At 32.8% G+C, this 19,041-nt stretch overlaps 1 protein-coding gene across 1 annotated transcript; it reads right to left on the bottom strand.

The window, feature by feature from the left end:
- Positions 1-2,625: 2,625 nt before the first annotated feature.
- On the bottom strand, positions 2,626-4,379 carry LOC132284235 (dof zinc finger protein DOF5.7-like). Its single transcript, XM_059786320.1, has one exon. The coding sequence runs from the start codon at positions 4,012-4,014 to the stop codon at positions 2,962-2,964; it is 1,053 nt and encodes a 350-aa protein (XP_059642303.1). The 5' UTR covers positions 4,015-4,379; the 3' UTR covers positions 2,626-2,961.
- Positions 4,380-19,041: the final 14,662 nt, after the last annotated feature.

Genomic DNA, 19,041 nt, shown 5'->3' on the forward strand with positions numbered 1-19,041 from the left:
GAGTATGAAAAACAAGAAAATAGATCTAACCCCTTGTATAATGTTTTGGGATTCTACCTATACACTTTAACAATGAAAGATCAAATAATCAAAGGGCTTTTGGACTAGCCGTATAACTTGAGGTTCGAGTCCGGGCCTAGACAAAAAGGCGTATATGTTTGCTTTAATGTTGAGATAAATATGAAAAAAATTGGGAAAATCCAATGACATCATTCCCAACTTACGTAAATATAATAGGATGTGTCTAATTATCGGACTACGCAAGTATCACAACTCAAAATGAAAAACGGATTCAAGGGCTCTAAATCTAGTTGATCAAGGAGTCCTTGTGATGCTCGCAACCATTTTCTTTCTCACATAATGCTCTTTCTAGCTATCAAGATAGGGTTTTAATGCTTAACGTACAAAAACAGTTTGTCCACGTTTTTCTTTTCTAAGCAAGATGGGATGTTGCCATTATATCAGTCTTTTGCTCTTTTCTTTGATTGTTATTATTGTTTAATATATTAATCATGCCTCGGGCATGCTAATTAATTAAAACACTATAGTATCGAGATGATAATATTTTTAAGAAAAATGATAAATAATTCAAGAGTCGGACAAACTTAGGATGTTTAAATTTACAGCTTATCCATGAGTTTTAGGATAACAGTGAGAGTTGAGGAAAACGCTTTAGTTCCTATTTTCCGTCTAAAAACTTTGTAGTAAAATTAAGATAAGGTCCTAGCCTAAAAAGGCGAGTGAAAGTGTACAATATATAACCATTTAACTCCAAGCAAACCTATAATAGGTGAATTTATCATTAACTCCTATGCAATATATAGAGTAGCGCTGTGTGTCTGTGTGAGAGAGAGAGTATTGACATGTTAATTTATTGGTGGATGTAGCAAAGAGCTAGCTTTGTGGACAGATGCAGGCAAAAAGGGGATGGTGAAGACAGAGAGCTTGCTATATTGGTTGGGCTTGTTACAGGCTGAGAGACTTGGTATCTCCATAAAGCAGTCTGGCTGAAGTGCCCAAGCTGTGTGAGCTACTACTGTGGGTACAAGCACGAAATACTAGTATAAACTACTTAACACTGATCAAGAGAGATGCATGTAGGAGATTTATAGAGAAATAACGGGTTCTATATCTCTTTTCTCTCTCTCTATCACACAATAAGGCATACATAAAGTATAGATACGATATTTTAGAGCCACTCTTCTTCTTCTTCTTCTTCTTTTTTTCTTTTTTTTTTTTTTTTTTTTTTTTTTCACTTATATATATACATGTATATAAATATAGAATATTTGTTGCATCAAAACTTTCGATTTATAACCTTCCCAAAAAAAAAAACAGAAACCTTTCGATTAATATTGGAAAGTATTCCACTTATGATAAATTTAAAAATGAAAGCTAGATTTTACTCTCAATTTAAAAAAAAAAAAAAAAAAAAAAAATTAAAGGAAGAATGGAAGGGGAGAAAATTTTAAGTGTGAAAAATCATGAGGAGAAAAAGATATACCAAAAGTTTTTTTCTCTTTTGGGTAAGTGATACCACTCAATTCCATAAACTCATTATTTGCTTTTTAACATTCGCAAGTAAATCATACACCTGCTTCTTGTTTATTTAGATATTTTTTAATAACCACTCATAAGGTCGCAAGTTTTACATATAATTATCAAATAAATATTTTTACTATAAACTTGTAAAATAGATTAAAGTTAAAATTACTTTAAAGTTTTGATCTAAACATATATACTTAATCAGACTATGAAATAGAAGTATAGAGAGAAGTGAACATGTACTTTTAGAAGAAAAAAGAAAGATAATTAAACACTACAATCCAAATTTGATCATTATGGGAAAACATTTTTCTTCTGTGATTAAATAAAAGAATGAACAGTACATGGACAAATTAAAGCATTTTCAGAAACTTAAACTGTGCTCTCTCTAATAAAGTGAAGAATGTAGCAATTAGCAAGGATGGGCTCGCAACCCAACACCCGAAAAAGCTACTACTAGCAAAAGAAATTTTTTTCTGTTGCAGCAATATTACACAGAACAACGAACCCCTAAGCATTAGCATTAGATGCCATCTATGTCTCTTCCCTCCTCAGTCATTCAAATGTTTGACAGTCTGTCATTCAATACACTTTCAAACCACCACTTTTTCAGACACCACCAAATCACACCACACAGCAACTAATTATTACAAAAACCCTAAGCAATGAGAGAGAAAGACACACACACATATATATATATAGGGAGAGAGAGTAGGATCAACAGGCTAGGTATGCAAGGCTAGGCAAGTGAGACCTTACCCATCAGCTACAGGACTACTGGTGTGTTTCATATTGTTCAGTGACTGAGCAGTGTGCGGATCAGTTCCTGATAGAGAGAGACACTAAGACAGTGAGACTTCTGAATACCGACTCAATATAAAACAAATCAGAGATATTCTACTTAGTACACCATTCATTATATATAACACTATAAAATCCATCACATATCCCAAAAAGATTGAAGCCCTATAGAAGAGATACTTTACAAGATATTCTAATATTCATATTCCAAACTAGCATATACTATCTACAATTAATAATCAACAGATCATACATATATATTCTAGTACTATAGTCTCATATTCCAAACTACCGTTACATATTTGGGATTCTTGCATAAACAACAATTAATAGTCATGTTGATCCATCAGCATCATCAACAATAACAACATTAATAACTAGTACTGTTTTGATCTGCATAATATTACTAATTCAAAATCCAACAGCAGAAAAGAAAATTAACATAAATTTTTTTCCCCAACTTCATGTTGTATACCTGCATACAACAACATCTAAGAACAAAAGTTACATCTAATATGGGTATGGATGATTCTATCATATATTTTCATATACTTCGTGTTTCTTTGCTAGCAAAAGACCTTAGGTCTATCTACCTCGATCTCGATCCTCCTTAAACTATGGCAATGCATTGTATTGATTCAAGTCATTCCATACTTGAATCCCATTCCAGTTGCTTGAGCTTTCATTTCCGCCATTGACGTTGGCGTTGTTTGGATTGGGGTTCAGTGGTGCATAAGAGTTGTCAAAGAACCACTCAGTTGCTGCTATATGATTAACAGTTGGTGCAGTACTTTCTTTTCCTGAATTACCAACCCCACAAACCTGATCAGGCTTTGATGAAATCTCTAGGTTGTGAAACGAAATGGATTGTGGCTTTTGAGACTGATTTTCGAGAGGAACAGAAGAAACACTGCTCTCTTTCTGATTCTCTCCACCAAAAAGCATGGCCAATCGTTGTTGCTGAAGCTTCAAGTGCAGGTCTTGGTTGATTGAACTCAAGGACTCTATAGAAGATGCAAGACTACTATGAACATTCATGGAGCCACCACCCATATGTTCTTGCTGATCTGGTTGTTGTTTCAGTACAGAAGATAGAGGAAAATTGAAGCCCATGAGAGGACCAGAAGTTGCTGAGGAATCGATGTTACCAAAACAAGGACTGAGTGGGAGTGCATGAGTAGTAGTTGAAGAAATGTCCCCAAATGAAGAAAACTGGTTATAATTAAAACCAGTACCAGTTATGGAAGAGTGATGGAGTCTAGGGAAAGAGAGACCACCTAGCTGGAAGTCCATGGCATGAGGAGAGAGACCAGCTGGGAAGAACTTCAATCCAGTACCGAAATCTGAAGATGCACCGGAGTCGGTGGGGTCGCCGGAGAGCTTGGAGGATGATTTGGTCTTCTTGTTTTTCCGGCAGCCACCGCCTATGGGAACGTTGCGCAGAGCTCCTCCTTTTGTCCAGTACCTTCTACATGTCTTGCAGAAATGCCTTGGCTGAGAGAGGCTGTAATTGTTGTAGTAGCAGAATTTTGTGTTTGGTGAATCACATCTAGGGCACTTGAGGACTTGTTCTGGTGGCCTCATCAACGTTGATTTTCGGCTACCACCGGAGCTTTGGCTTTCATCCTTTGAGGCCGGCTTTGCCGGAAAATTATCTGGGGACATCATATATAGACTAGACTCTCTATCTGGACAACTATGATCCAAACAAAACCCTAAAGAAAAATATATATATATATATATATGTATATATAGAGAGAGAGAGAGGTGGGGGATAGAGAAAATAAGTTGTTGGTATTGTCTGGGGTAGTTCAGTTTCCTTTTGCAGAGGCAAAGATGCTCAATTCAATGGTTTCATGCATGGGTTTGAAAGATATTGGAGGGATGTTGATGGGTTCTTGTGATCTTTATCAAGAAGGAACTTGGCATGTAGGAAAATAAGCTGCGTTTATAGATTATAGATCTGATAGAATAAATAAAGCAACAAGGGATAGCTAGAGAGAGAGAAGAGGGAGGGGGGCAGATCTCACTAGAAAAAGGTCTTGTATATATATCCATATGGAGAGAGAGAGCAGAGAGACAAGGGAAAATAGATGATCTGATAGTGATCTGGCAGAACAGAGAGATCCACATGTAGTCAAAAGTTAAAGAAGAAGAATTTAATCATATAGAAATCCACACTTACAATAAAACAAATATATATATATAAAAGTACTTCCCTTCATATATCTATATAAATGGTTGTTATATATGTGCTTTTGATTAAATGATAATGAATAATGAGGACTCATGCATGTATGGGAGGATCACATCATAATCAACTCTAGTATTCCAATTGTACTTTGCATGTAATGGTTAGCTATTGCTAACCTGTATCTTTTGCTTTAATCAAATTTATCATTTTAATTTTCAAAAAAAAAAAAAAAAAAATATGCATCTCATTTTCATCTAGTTAAGTTTTTGATTTCTAAAACTAAAAAAAAAAAAAAAAAAAAGTTTAAAAAAATAATAATAATAATAAAATAGTAATAATAAAAATAATATGCATCAAGTTGTAGTGAGATGGATAGATATATGAAACATGCACGATGCTTTAATTAATGGTGTCATATATAGTAGTTATGGAGGGAAACAAACTTGGATTTATGTGGATTATTGGATAGAGAGATATAGGTTATAACTAAAATCTGATGAGAATGGCAGTGGCAGCAGGCACATAGTAGGGGAGTACTAGTAGGTAGGGTTGGGGTGGAGGATTGCTCAGTCCAGTAGACAGTAGTGGTGAGGCAACAGCAACAGTGTAGCTGCTTCCCACAGCAGTACTTTTGTCTCTTCCTTCCCATGTAATGTCCCTTTTAACCAAGTTTAACCCCACCTCACTTTACATATATGGTCCAAAAACACCCTCACACGTGTGAAATAGTCCCCACCACCACTCTAATACCAACTTTGCCATTAATCTAATCTAATTTATTTAGTGCACAAGTTTTACCCTTAATTTTAACTTACTATTATATATATGCAATCATTATATTAAAATGAGATTGAATGGTAATTACTTTTCATGAATTAAGGAGAATGTTAAAATCCTTCAATGCCTTATAACTTTATAAGAGTGTTCTGTGTTCAGAAGTCAAACACATTTGATTATGTTTATGAATGGGAGATAAAGTTACCGACCTAATTATCATTTTCATTAATTTAAATTACTGCACATAAAATGACTTTACCAAGACAGAAGGCCTATAAAGTTCAAAAAAAATACTTCAGGGTATTCAAAGTTTCATTAAAAAATTAGCGTTATATCCTTATTAAGCTAGTAGTCCTTTGACTAGACATAACTCTATTCAGAATCTTCAAAGTATCAAGTGAGAGAAGAGGAAGGAAATGTACATTAGACCCTTGTATATGAATGAAAAGATGCCCTTTCCCTTTACACTTTTACTAACTGGAATTTAACAATCTTGATTGTCCCTTGTTTATATTCAGTTATATTTTGTTATTGACTCTTTTCCCTTTCCTTTCTCTTTTGAGAGTGGACAATTACTTCCATTTACTTTCCTTTCCTATGTTTATCACCTTTTTCGGTTGCTTAATTCTAATAATTAATTTCTTGCATTTTTCTTAGAGTTTTAAACTAAAGGACTTGCCGACTTGGTATGATCGAAGTCCAATCATGAAAAGCAAAATTTTTGAATTTCTTAAACCTAGTTGCATAGATTGATCTATAACCTATTTTAGTGCTAGCTTTTGCATTAATCATAAACTGGCATTAGTTCAAAAATTATGAATTGCAAGCATTCTATATAGAGTTGTGATGGAGATAGAGTTCGAAAGCCGCAAACATATTTATAAAAGTGAAGAATGATATCATCATGTGTTCAACTCTCGAATTACTTATCATTTTTGTTGTCTGTATCTGTGCTGATTTGTGGTTAAACTCCCCTTACTTCATGCTTAGTGTCTTACCGTCATTTTTTTCTTAAATAAAGACTAATCAATATGAATGCTAAGAGGGTTAATTAAGACTACAAGAAAAATACAACAGTAACTTTTGACCTAGGTTTTGGCAATATAATGATATACTTTATATATCATAGTATATATATTCTCATTTGAATATATATGATTACTAGGGATATGGGTGTCACTTTAAAAAATTTGTCTTGATGATCAGAGATTCAGAAGCAAATGAAGCTTGGTTGGAAGTCTCTTGTTCTGCCTGACATGGCACAACCGCCCAAAGGACGTTATCTCTGAAACAACCTGAACGCAAGGATGCTGATATGCATAGGACGATAAACGTGTAGAGCCGTAACATTTCAGTTAACATCTAGTCCATCATATGTGTTTGTTACCATACTAGTATATATTTCACATATTATATATATATATGTGTGTGTGTGTGTGTGTGAGAGAGAGAGAGAGAGAAGCTCGTGAGAGGGTGGCTGGATTCCCGTGAGAGCAAACCAAAAACCGAACGTAGACACTAATGTCTCTACCACTCATCAGACGTTACATCTCACGGGCCTTCCCTTCTTGCCACTTCATCCCTAATTTGTCCCCTATTTTTTTTTTTTTTTTAGCACCAAGAAGGAAATAGATTAGCCTATGTATAATGCCAAAATTAGTTTCGCTATTTTAAATAAATAAATAAATATTATTTTATGCTTTAATATTAATTTTTCTTAAAGAAAAAGTTAATACTTTAGAACATGTTCATATTATTTTCAATTACCAAGTAAATTTTGGTTAAAAATATCGAAAAATATTGATGAAGCGTCCAGAAGTGTCAGCAAAGTATTCGAAACAATAAAATTAAATTTTTGTTTATGCACATGTACATAAAGTGTCAGAGACGTGTCCGAATAGTGTGAATACGTCACCGTACGACTTCTTCATAAAAGCTTCAGTACTTTTTAGGTTGTTTTCCTTTCTTCTTCTTTTTCCTCTTTGAATTTTATTTTTTTTTTTTATTTTTTTTTATTATTTTTTTTTACAAATGGCATGTACGGCAAATATTTCATGCCCACTTTAGTTGCATAAAATTTAGGATATATAATGCTCTTAATTAAGAGAGTTCCATTGTAAGAAAAGACAAGAACTTTTCATATTTAACTACCGTATTCATATAGTTTTTTTAAGATTTGTGAAAGTTCAAATGAATCATTTAATACGTCCTTCAATTTATTGGTTAAAATAGAGAGCTAATGGTGAGGGGGCTCTCTTGAGAGCATTACTATATCTCTCTCTCTCTCTATATATACATATATGGATATATTATATGTATATAAGTTGTGCGTGAGATCAAAGGAAGAAGGAAATTGTTTGGTGACAAAACATTGTGTTGTTCATTGGGATTAGTTAATGAAAGGGTAAAGTCGTCTATTAAAAAAAAAATTTAAGTTTTAATTTAACATTTAATAGTAAGGTCAACTATGTCATTTTACACCCTATTAAAGTTATGAGAGTAAAATGATGGGTTTTGTTAATTGAGGAACCTATTTGATTATGGGGTTTTACGTAAGATTTTGAAATTAGAAAGAGATTTTATTGGGGTTAAAATCATAAAATGTGCCAGCAGCCAACTCAGGCGAACGCTACTGATATAACAAGGTGGTGCATGTTATATCAGAGTTAGTTGCTGGCACAACAGGTTATATCAGAGTTAGTTGCTGGCACAACAGGGTGGTGCCTTATCGTACTGTACACAGGCGAACGCGCGATAGCATTTGTGGTGGTGCTTCAGGGTTCCAATGTAACTGCTCCATGGTGAGTGAGAGTAATATACTCACTTTTAAATTGTAATTGCAGGATTTAATTAATCAACCTTCCTTTTTTTATTTTAGGAAACTTACTTATTTATGCAATTACTATTAAATGTCATTAAGATGAAATTACAAATTTAGACATCTTATTAAATGAAACAAAAATCAAAGAAATTGGTACTTCTTCCTGTCGATTCCACGACAATTACTTCTCGGTCAAACACCACTCCACCACCACCATTGCCATACCCAGTACAACACCACCTCACACTCCACCATCTTTGTACCAATTTGCAGCAATACCTCAATCAAATTAATAGTTAGTTGGAATGATCATGGGAGATTTGGCTTACCTCATTCAAATTACCATAACCACCACAACTTTCATATATATTGTAACCAATCCATATATATTAATTGAATTATAGAACTAGATGGTGATGTATATTTCTTAAAATGAATAAAATTAATATATATGATTTGATTTGATTAATCGTGAAGGGAATGGACCACCTCCACGTACCGCTGCACCGTTGCCGCAACCACCACTGCCATCTGGTGGTGGCAATGGCGGTGTAGGTGGTGGTGGCGGCGACGGTGCAGGGATACGTGGAGGTGGCAATGTTGTTACAGTGTGGTGGTGGCAATGGTAGTGATATGGTGTATGTGGTAGCGATGGATTGAGGTGGCAATCACCATGGTGGAAGGCGTTGTGGCAGTCTAAAGTTAATGAAATTAAAGAAATTGATAATTTTTTTCCTTTCAAGAAGCTAGCCTTATAGTCATTTCACAAATAATATCTAATTAAAGGAATTTTAATTTCTTAAAAACTTATTTTAGGATTAGATCCTAATATTATAATTAAAAGTGAGTATATTACTCCCTACTAATCAGGGAATAGTTGAACAACACTATATATATATATATGTTGTCCAAAATTTGGTCTAATTGAACCATATACTATAGTATTCCTATTTAAATATTAAGTAAAAATATAATGTGTATATATATAATTATTATTATAAAACAATAATATATATATATAATTTCTTATAAAATATATTTATATATATGAAATAAAATAAAACTATAAAATTAAAAGAACCTGATTATAAATCGAGATTTGAATTTGATTCTATATCCTTAAGACAGATTCACTCCGCTATGGTACTAACGAACTCAGTGACATTTATCTCCCATGATATGACGACTTGTCTTCCTTCGGTAGTAGCACTGCAAACCGAAGAAATGGTCGAACTGGCTCGGTGTAGTATTATTTTTTTGAAGTAGACTTGAACTTGGACTCAAACTCACAGACGAAAACTCGAACCTACAAGAAGAGAGAAGAAGGAAGATAATTCAGAAATGAAGAAGATTGATTTCTGAATGGAATGATTTGTAATTGAACCCAAGGGGGATTTTTATATATAGGCAGCAGGGTGCCTGTTCAGGTGGCCTGAACCATCACCTGCATTGGATGTGATGGTTCAGTTCAAAATAGAACATGTGCAACTCTTTTGGAAAAAAATTAGTTTTTAATTCAAATACCAGCACTGGATCGAACCACCCATTTGAATAAGCCCAACCAAGATTAAAATAAAGTTCAACACATACCCAATTTCGTTTAATAAAAAATTAAACAGATTTTACAATCAAGCCTAAGCCTACATTAGATGGTTCGGGTGGCTTAAGTCTTCCCTCTTTTAAAAATTTGGGTGCCCTTGGACACGAACCTAAATCCTAAGCTTGGCTTATTTAAACTCTAAATGGTTTCAACATTTTTTCCATTTGGAGTAAACACTTCCCACATTTTGCATACCCATTTAGGCTTATCAAATACCTTATTTTGGAGCTAATTTCTTATTCACCCGGAAACGAATTTGAGAAAGTAAATATATCACGTTCATCTTCTTGTAGAGCTGCAAGTTGGGCTGGCCCAACCCAGCCCAGTTCCAACTTAACCTTAACCCGAATCGGGTTGCGTTAGGTCAGCCTGAATTGTACCAAATATGGGTTATGGTCAAAACCCAGCCCGAATATTTTCGAGTCGGGTTGATGGGTTGAGTTTTTTTTTTTTTTTTAAATAATATATATTTTTTTTCGAAAATTTATATATATTTGATTATATTATTATTTAAAAACAAATTTTTTTTAGGGCAAATCATTTCAGCCTCCCCAATCGCCTCCAGGTCTCATTCTCAACTCTCTCTCTCTTTCTCTGCAACTGCAAACTACAAAATCACTGTATGGACATGTATACATATATATTTTTTTCCTTTGATTCACGAAAAGTGAGTACTTAATGAGGCATCTTTATTTTTTAACCTTTAAAAATTTGTTTTTGTTCTTTGTTAGTGGGAGAGCGATGTGTAACACTGTGTGAGTATGTGTGTGTAACACTGTGTGTGTGTGTTAAATATATATATAACATTGTGTGAGTGTGTGTGTGTTAAATATATATATAACATTGTGTGAGTGTGTGTGTGTCTGCAAGAATCAAAAGTTCAAAACCCATATATTTCAGAACTCTGCGTATTTATTTTGTTGTTGGTAACTAGGGTTTTATGTGAGATATATATATATATATATATATATATATATATATATAGTACCATCTCTGCGTATTTATTTTGTTGTTGAGGGTGAGGGACAACGGCGGATTAGCGGCTGAGGGCAGCAAATCAGCGGTTGAAGGCAAGGGACGACGGCGACGACGGTGGATCAGCAGCGGTGGTGGCGGGGACGGCGGCTGAGAGAGAAAGAGAAAGAAGAGAGAGAGAGAGAAAGGAGAATTTTTTTTTTTTTATTTAATTTTTGGTTTTGGGTTGGGCTTGGGCTCAGCCCGAACCCAACCCGAATATGTCTGGGTTTTGACAAAACCCAACCCGAGCATTAGTCCGATTTGTGAATTGTATGCCCAAATTTCAAATTTTCTGGGTTGGGGTTGGGCTGGGCTAGATTAGCTTGCCAAAGTTACAGCACTATTTTTTTGCGAAGAGGAACGTGTTCGTTTATAGATCTGCAAAAAACTCTTAGCGGAATCTATTTCAAATTTTATCCAAAATATCTGTTTTGTATATCCCGTATCGTTATTATAAGTAATCATCAGCTAACATATGTTTGTTGTAAAGTTGCTATGAGACAACATTAATCCTTTGCATACTAGTGACAGATGAAACTTCTTCAAGCGTTAATCATTACCAATATCTAAAAACATGGGACTATCTTTCTAATGCCATATAGCATTAGTCATTTTACTCGTATTCTTAGAAACTCAGATAGATTTATATCACATTAACTCGGGCCATTTTCAGTTCAAGTTCAGTCATATGATCATAGCATATATTATAATTAAATAAGACTATGCGTAAAGCAATGTACTTAATATTTAAATAGGAATATTATAGTGTATGGTACAATTAGACCAAATTCTCTACCTCTCAAAATAGATTGTGAATATTCAAGTTCCGAAAATGACAAAATTAGTGTGTGAGTGATGCGTGCATTTCTTACCGATGAAAGAAAAAAAAAAAAAAAAAAAAAAAAAAAAATTTGTTCATGACTTGGGCTTGATATGGGAACAAAGAATTTCTGACCTTTTTAGCCTAAGGTACAAGAAGAAGCCCAGTACTGGTCCAAACCTTCGGCTTCGTGTTAATTAATTTCATAAAATTTGTTCGAATAATGATACACAATCTGAGAAAACGGGTTGATATATGAAATTAATTAAAGGCAACAATTGGACTCATTTTTGTGTGGGGGTTCGGTCTTATGACTCTACCTAATATATGTGTTTTTAATTATTTTATCCATTTTGTTTTGAAAATCTACCATTTAAAATTTAACATTTGACAATCATAGTATTTGTCTTCTTGTCTTAATTTCATATGAATAAAATCTATAATGCTATTTTATTATAGTATAATATATTCTTGCATGTATAATTTTACGTTTATTAGATTTAAATAAGTATTTTTAAATCAACAACGTAATAACATTTACATCTTAGTATTAGCCTCATATTAGAATATAATTTTTTTGTTCTAGATGTCCAATTTAATTGTCTCATTTAAAAAGTCAAAGCAAAATAAATATATTTTTTATAATTATTTTTTAATTTGATAATATTATTTAAACTTAAAATGACAATTTAATAATTTTAAAATTAAACAATGTATTAATGAAATGTTCCATTAAAAAAATTATAATGTATACCATACGGGACAATTAATATGAAACAAGAGAGTAATATATATATATATATATATATATATATATATATATATATTGACAGAAAATACTCATTTATACATATTTTTTATTTATATTCGGACTCAAATTCCTCTCATTTGCATACACTTTTTATTTACACCTAAACTCGAAATCCTCACTTTGTCTTTAAAGAGGGAAATATTATACAATTCGATTAGACACAAACCTATAAAGTATAGACACGGACACGAGTATGGTACAATACGGAGATACGACAATTTTTTTTAAAAAAAGAATACGTATATGACAGGATATGACAATTTTTTAATATATATATATATATTTTTTTACATACAAAAAAATACATTTTTTTATTATCAATTTTTTGTAATATTATGAATTTAAATGCAATAATTACATATGCATAAATAAAGAAGCAAGTAAATAAAACACAAGACTTTATTTCACAACACATTAAATATTAAATAAATTTAAAACCTTAAACCATTCTTAGAGGAAAAACAATTGATTTGCATCAATTTTTAAAAAGTATCATCAGAGTATTCCATCCCTATTACAAAAAGCCTTAAACAATTCATTAGAGGAAAAACAGTTGATTTGCATCAACTTTTAAAAAACATTTTGAAAAGTATCATCGCGTCTATTAAAAAAAATATCTCCGCGTATTCTCAATAAATTTTAGTCGTGCACTAATTGTATCTAAAAATTTCAAATTTATTTTAAAAGATTAAATACATTTTCAAAATATCAGATACGGATCCAAATATATCTTAAAGATGTATCGAGACTGAACACATATCCCATACGGATGAAAAAGTATTTGCGCTTTTGAGAGCAACCCCAGCGCGTAGCAAAGTGTATAACATGTGAGCCAGTGTGGAATGGAAAGGCTCTAGTATGCGGATTACACACAAGTGGGGCCCATCTCATATTACACACTCCACACTTCACGGTTAAGGAATGATGTAGCCCCTGGCAGTAGCAGAAGCGCAGGCGCAGTAGGCGATTGTTGGGTCATTGTGTGAGAAAATAATATAAAATGAAAAAAATGATATTGTGTGATGGTGTGTAAAATAATTATTGTATGTGTATTGGATCAATTAATTAATGTAAAGATGGTCAAATTTTTATTAATTAAAAAAAAAATCATTTTTCTTAAATAAATAAAAAGAGTCATTTAATTTGCATGATAGTTTAATTAATTATATATTTTTAAAAAATTTTTGTACACATTGAATAATCAATTTTATTTATTTATTTATTACATAATAATTTAATTAATTTGTATAATAATATAAAAAATAAAATTTCCTGAGTTGCATTGTTTTATTTTATTTGTAGGAAGCTATGTAATGCACTTATTTATTTATATATATATTAACGGCTATAATTGTTTGCTCCGATATAGATACAAGATTTGAAATATATATATATATATATATTAACGGCTATAATTGTTTGCTCCGATATAGATACAAGATTTGAAATATATATATATATATATATATATATATATATTTCAAATCTTGTATCTATATCGGAGCAAACAATTATAGCCGTTAATACTATAGTTGTTGAGAATAAAACTGTTGGAAAAAAAAACAATGAAAAAATTTATTTTATTATTTTAAAAATAATAATATAGTAAAGTGTACAATGAAAAAATGAGTGCACAACAAGAACTTGGAACTTTCAAAATAAGTGTACAATCAATTACTGACGCGACTGTACTCTTTACATAAAGTTGATGATGTGGCTACACATTTTATATAAAGTGTGGAATGGAAAACAACCCCAGCGCTGGGGTTGCTTTTATAGGAAACATATTGTATTGGTAATAGGGGTGCAACTTGGGCAGGCTAGCCCAGCAAAACTCGAGTCCAGCCCATGAATTTTAAAATCTGGACATATAAATTCACAATTCGGGTTTCAGTCGGGTTTGGTTTTTTCAAAACCCAACCTTATTCGGTTTGGGTTGGGTTCAACCCGAACCTAACCCGAAAGCCCAAATTAAACATTTCATTAAACAAAAAAAAAAAAAAAAAAAAAAAAAAAACAAACAAACAAATCAAGATTAACAGAAACCCTAACTTTCTCTCTCCTCATCCTTCTCTTCTCTCTCTATATCTAGATTTCAATTAATATATGGCCACCATTTTCAGAATAAAAAACAACTGAGAGCCTCAATTCATAGGGCAGGAACAAGCTTCCACAAGACTTGAATCCACAAATCAAGAACTGTTACCTTGTGAAACCCAGTTCATATTGACGAACAAACTGCAACTTCGGTAAGATCTAAACTTAAACCATCCATAGAAGCCGGCGAGATCTAAGCTTAAACCGAAGGGACTCGGACGAAACGACAAGATCCTTTTTTTTGTGATCGATGAAGTGGGCCCTCACGTCGTCAAAGACGTCACTATAAAACCCAATGACTCGGTCTAAATAGCACCGCCGTAGGCAACGGCGCTCCGGCACTGAGGATGTGAACTGGATTTTTCAAGGGTTCGCCATCGCCGCAGAACCACACATGTGGGTCACGTTGTGCCACCGTAAGGCAGATGTTGTGTCACCACCACTGTGCTCATCTTTCGCCAGATGATTTCACAGCCGGAGTATAGAGAGAGAAAGAAGAGAAGGGCAATTACAGGAAGGGTTTATGGATATATTGATGTATAGAGAGAGAGAAAGGAAAAGGGCAATTAGGTCATTTAGTTATTTTTTGATATTTTAGTTTTAAAATTAATCAAATGATGTAGGGCAAATTAGACTTTTAACATGTTTTTAGGCTCTGTTTGGCGGTCAAATCTAACAAGGGGGTGTTATTGTCTAAAAATTGAGTAAATTTATCTGTGTATCCTTTTGACAAACCTCTACCCTTATATTTATATTTACCACTCAAGCTGGATATTGTTTGTATATCATTTAAAAAATAAAATTTGATTTCCAAGATTTAATTCTAATACCGCATGGATATATTAAAGTCAATTATATTTCCAAATTTTGTTTCAAGTATGAAATTATGGAAAAAAGGACGTTCACAAGATGTGTTTCATTTTTTTTACAAAATATTATGCTTATAACAAATTTTGGCTCTCTCACTCCAATCTGAAGTAAAAACACTTTTAACAGTAAATTTTAATAAATAAAAAAGAAAAAATTTTAACAGTAAAGAAAAAAAAAAAAAAAAAAAAAAAAAAACAACAACAACAATCCATGAATCCGATCCGACCCGTTCGAAAGTATTTGGTTCAGGTTATAACTCCATCTATGTTGGATGCAATTCAAGTTGATCCAGTCTAACTCGAATTCGGGTTAAAGTTGGATTAGGACCGGGTTGAATTGGGGCAGCCCTAATTGGTGAGGTGATATTCTGTATAACTGAGAGAATTCGGATTCTACGAACTATACAAGGGCCTGACAAATGATATGTCGCAATCGCGTCTATTGTGTGTCACCTGATGGACTGAATGTGAAAAATAATCAGATTTAACGGTCTCATCACGTCCGTTCTCTCTCAGTCTGCTGGGGCTCTGCGAGAATTGTCTGTTCCGACCTTCATTTAGTCCCCAAAGACTCCGAAGAGTACGGCCGAGCGTGACATGTGTCAGTTTGTACGAATTGGAGGGTGCTTCTGTCATTTCGCATGGTTATGAGAAGTCGCTTTCTTGACTGTGGTTTCCACGCGTACTTGTAGCTTCCATTAGTTGGTTGTGAAGGTGAGTAGTACAAAAATATAGTCTTAAATACTAGGCTAGGTTCTGTGAAACATCCTCATGTGATTGGCGTGAGGCCTCCTCCTGATTTATTACTCCAAAGCAACTTGTGGAAAAATGCCAAGAGAGGGAAAAAAACATAAAAAATAAACCTAAGCATGTGCGGAGTATTTTCAATTTTAAAAATATTTTTAAGCGCTGTTTATTTAGATTAAAATATATATATATTTTTGTAAAATATTTAATTTTATGTAAAATATATTTTTATTTTTTGTTTTTCTCTTTATACAAACATGATCTCAACCCAAATTTGTTCCTCGACCAATTCAAATTTGTGTCCCACTCTCTTTCTATTTCTTCTCAATTTATGTATACATATAGAGAGAAGACTGAATATTAGATTTTTAGATTGAGATAACTGAAAAAATTAGTTGTTAGAGGGACATAGGAGTTTAATAAGAATACGAATAATTAGGATCTAAAGTAACTTGTGAAAAATGACTTATGAAAACTTTTTTGGTAAATCATTTTCATTCATTTGGAATAAAATGATTAATTTAGATGAAAAATAATTTTTTAACTTTGGAGTCTTCCAAACATCATAAAATAAGAAAAATAATTTCTAAAAAATATTTTACGTGAAATAAATGGAACCTTAAAGTCAAGTACTTCTACAAAATTCTTAACTGAACTCCTCTCACACACGCCAAATATGATAAATGAAATTCATGTTCGAGTTCCACTTTACATTATCTTATAAATAAATATTGATTTTGGAATAAATCCTCCTCTAGAACAACATGACTCTGTTATACTTTCCAATTCTTTTATAAGTTTTGGATTTTTAGATGTGAAAATGATGGTAGATAATTTGATGACTTAGAAAATAAGAAAATAAAAATCTGTGCTAAGTATTTAGTATTTATTTATTTTTTTTTTTCTTGAAGAATTGTTCGCACTCAAAAGGAATCGAATCTTAAATTTAATTCTTTCAAAGGCACCAGTGGGCAAGTGACTTATTGATGCTTTTAGAGGCACCAGGGTCAAGTGACTTATTGATGCTTTTGGAGGCACCAGGGTCAAGTGACTTACCGACTTAACCCAACTCCTTGGGGGTAAATATTTAGTATTATTATACTTACGGGTTGTGTCTCTTTCATTTATTTATGTCATATTTGATAGGCCAAAATTAAATGAGTTAATGTCAAGTTGTTAATTTAACTTTTTCTCCTTGGTTGTTAATTTAATTTTTTCTCCTTGACAACCATCGAGAGAGGGGACTCAAATTCGGGCACTCCCACTTGAAAAGATGAGCGCTCTATCAATTGGGCCACTAGGTAATGCCTTAATTTAAATTATTATTTGTAATTTGAAGAAATATGTTTTTTTTATTACTATTTTTTTTTTGGGGCATGGTTGAAGAAATATGTAAATAACCAATTCTATTGCAACATTACAATCATTCTTTCTTTGTTTTTTTTATTCTTTTTCGGGTAAATAAAGAAGTAAAAAAGGGAGGGATGAGGGATACCGCATTATATTCTTTCCATTTCATATAATCTTTTATGGAATCGATTCTTATCCCACATTAAATTCAAATGAGGAAGACCTTAAACATATAAGATTGGGTATAAGAAATTATTAGATGATCCCTTAAATACTTCCTACTAGACTACTTCTTGAAGTAGGAGAATTTAGATTTCGTTATTACTTTTTAAAACAAGTTAAAAATTCACAAAACAAAACAATTTTATTGGGTATTTATTTATTTATATCTATTTCCAGTTCCAACATGATAAAGGTTACTTACTATTAGCGATTGTCTTTTTTTCCTTCCTAAATGTCCCAACACAAGGTTTCCAATATTTCTGAAAAAGGTATCATAAATAAGTAAACTTATATTCTATACTAAATTATTATTGCTTTATTATATTTACAGATTGGATAATTTATTTTAACTTTCCCTTTCCCTTTCCCTTTCCCTTTCCCTTTCTCTCTCTGAGGCAGTTAGATCAACTAAAATTAAGGTGGTTGTGCCGTTCCCTAATATTCTCAGAAATCTTTTTAGCAGAGTCTGAATTAATTGTAGGTTTGGATATGTTTAATTGCTTTACTTGCACACCAGTTGTTGGAAGAAATGCCTCCTCATATCTACATTCTACACAATGTGTACCTTTCTATCGGTACTGTATAGTCTATATTTTGTCTTACATGTATCGCTACTGGTGGCTCAGGTATGCAAAACAAATGAACCCCACTGCACTGTTTTGGGTGATGTGGGGATGTTTTAGAGGTAATTATGTCTCTGTTAAAATTAATTTTTACGCCCACAGAGAGAAGAAATAACTTAAATGAATCACAATCTAGAAAAAGGTGGTAAATATTTAAAGTACTGTAGACACTTCGAACCTAAGATGCCTGAGTTTTCGGTTCATCCCAGGAGATTCCTTAATCTTGGATCACCCATGAGATTTACGATAGTCTCATAATTTAACCTTCTAACTTCTAAAAATTTGCGGTGATGGAATTTGATCTTAGTGTTCTTTTCGAACTCATTCTTCCATATTAGACCCTAAGCCTAAATGTTCCACCATTCTGGCATTGTTTTCCTAGCGTGACGAAGTGAATACTACTCTTTCATGCTTGATGGTATTTATGCTTTGCCTATTGCAGGAGATTGCATGATAAATTTGATTATATGGTTCTCTCTATAATGTGATATCATATAACAAATCTGACACGGAAGAATAACTGGAAAATTAAACTGCCAAGGACTTTTGCTCCCCTAACTACACTGACTTGGAGGCAAAAAGGCAACTTTGATCTAAAATGGCGTTTGGCTAAATAATTAGGGCATGAAAAATCATTGTGCATAAATGTGCCAGGTCCATTTTGCCCTTCTTCATTTGTATCAACGCATAACTTTATTTAAAAAAAGAAAAAAAGAAAGACAAATAGATGAGTGTGACTAGAATTCA

The sequence above is a fragment of the Cornus florida genome, unplaced genomic scaffold, assembly GCF_030987335.1.
Source record: "Cornus florida cultivar Cherokee Brave unplaced genomic scaffold, ASM3098733v1 CherokeeBrave_3.0.0_Hap2_Chr11, whole genome shotgun sequence".
NCBI classification, from domain to species: domain Eukaryota; kingdom Viridiplantae; phylum Streptophyta; class Magnoliopsida; order Cornales; family Cornaceae; genus Cornus; species Cornus florida.

Bases quoted from the DNA above. Each gene is read 5' to 3' on its own strand.
- LOC132284235 (XM_059786320.1), bottom strand. From the start codon at position 4,014: ATGATGTCCCCAGATAATTTTCCGGCAAAGCCGGCCTCAAAGGATGAA.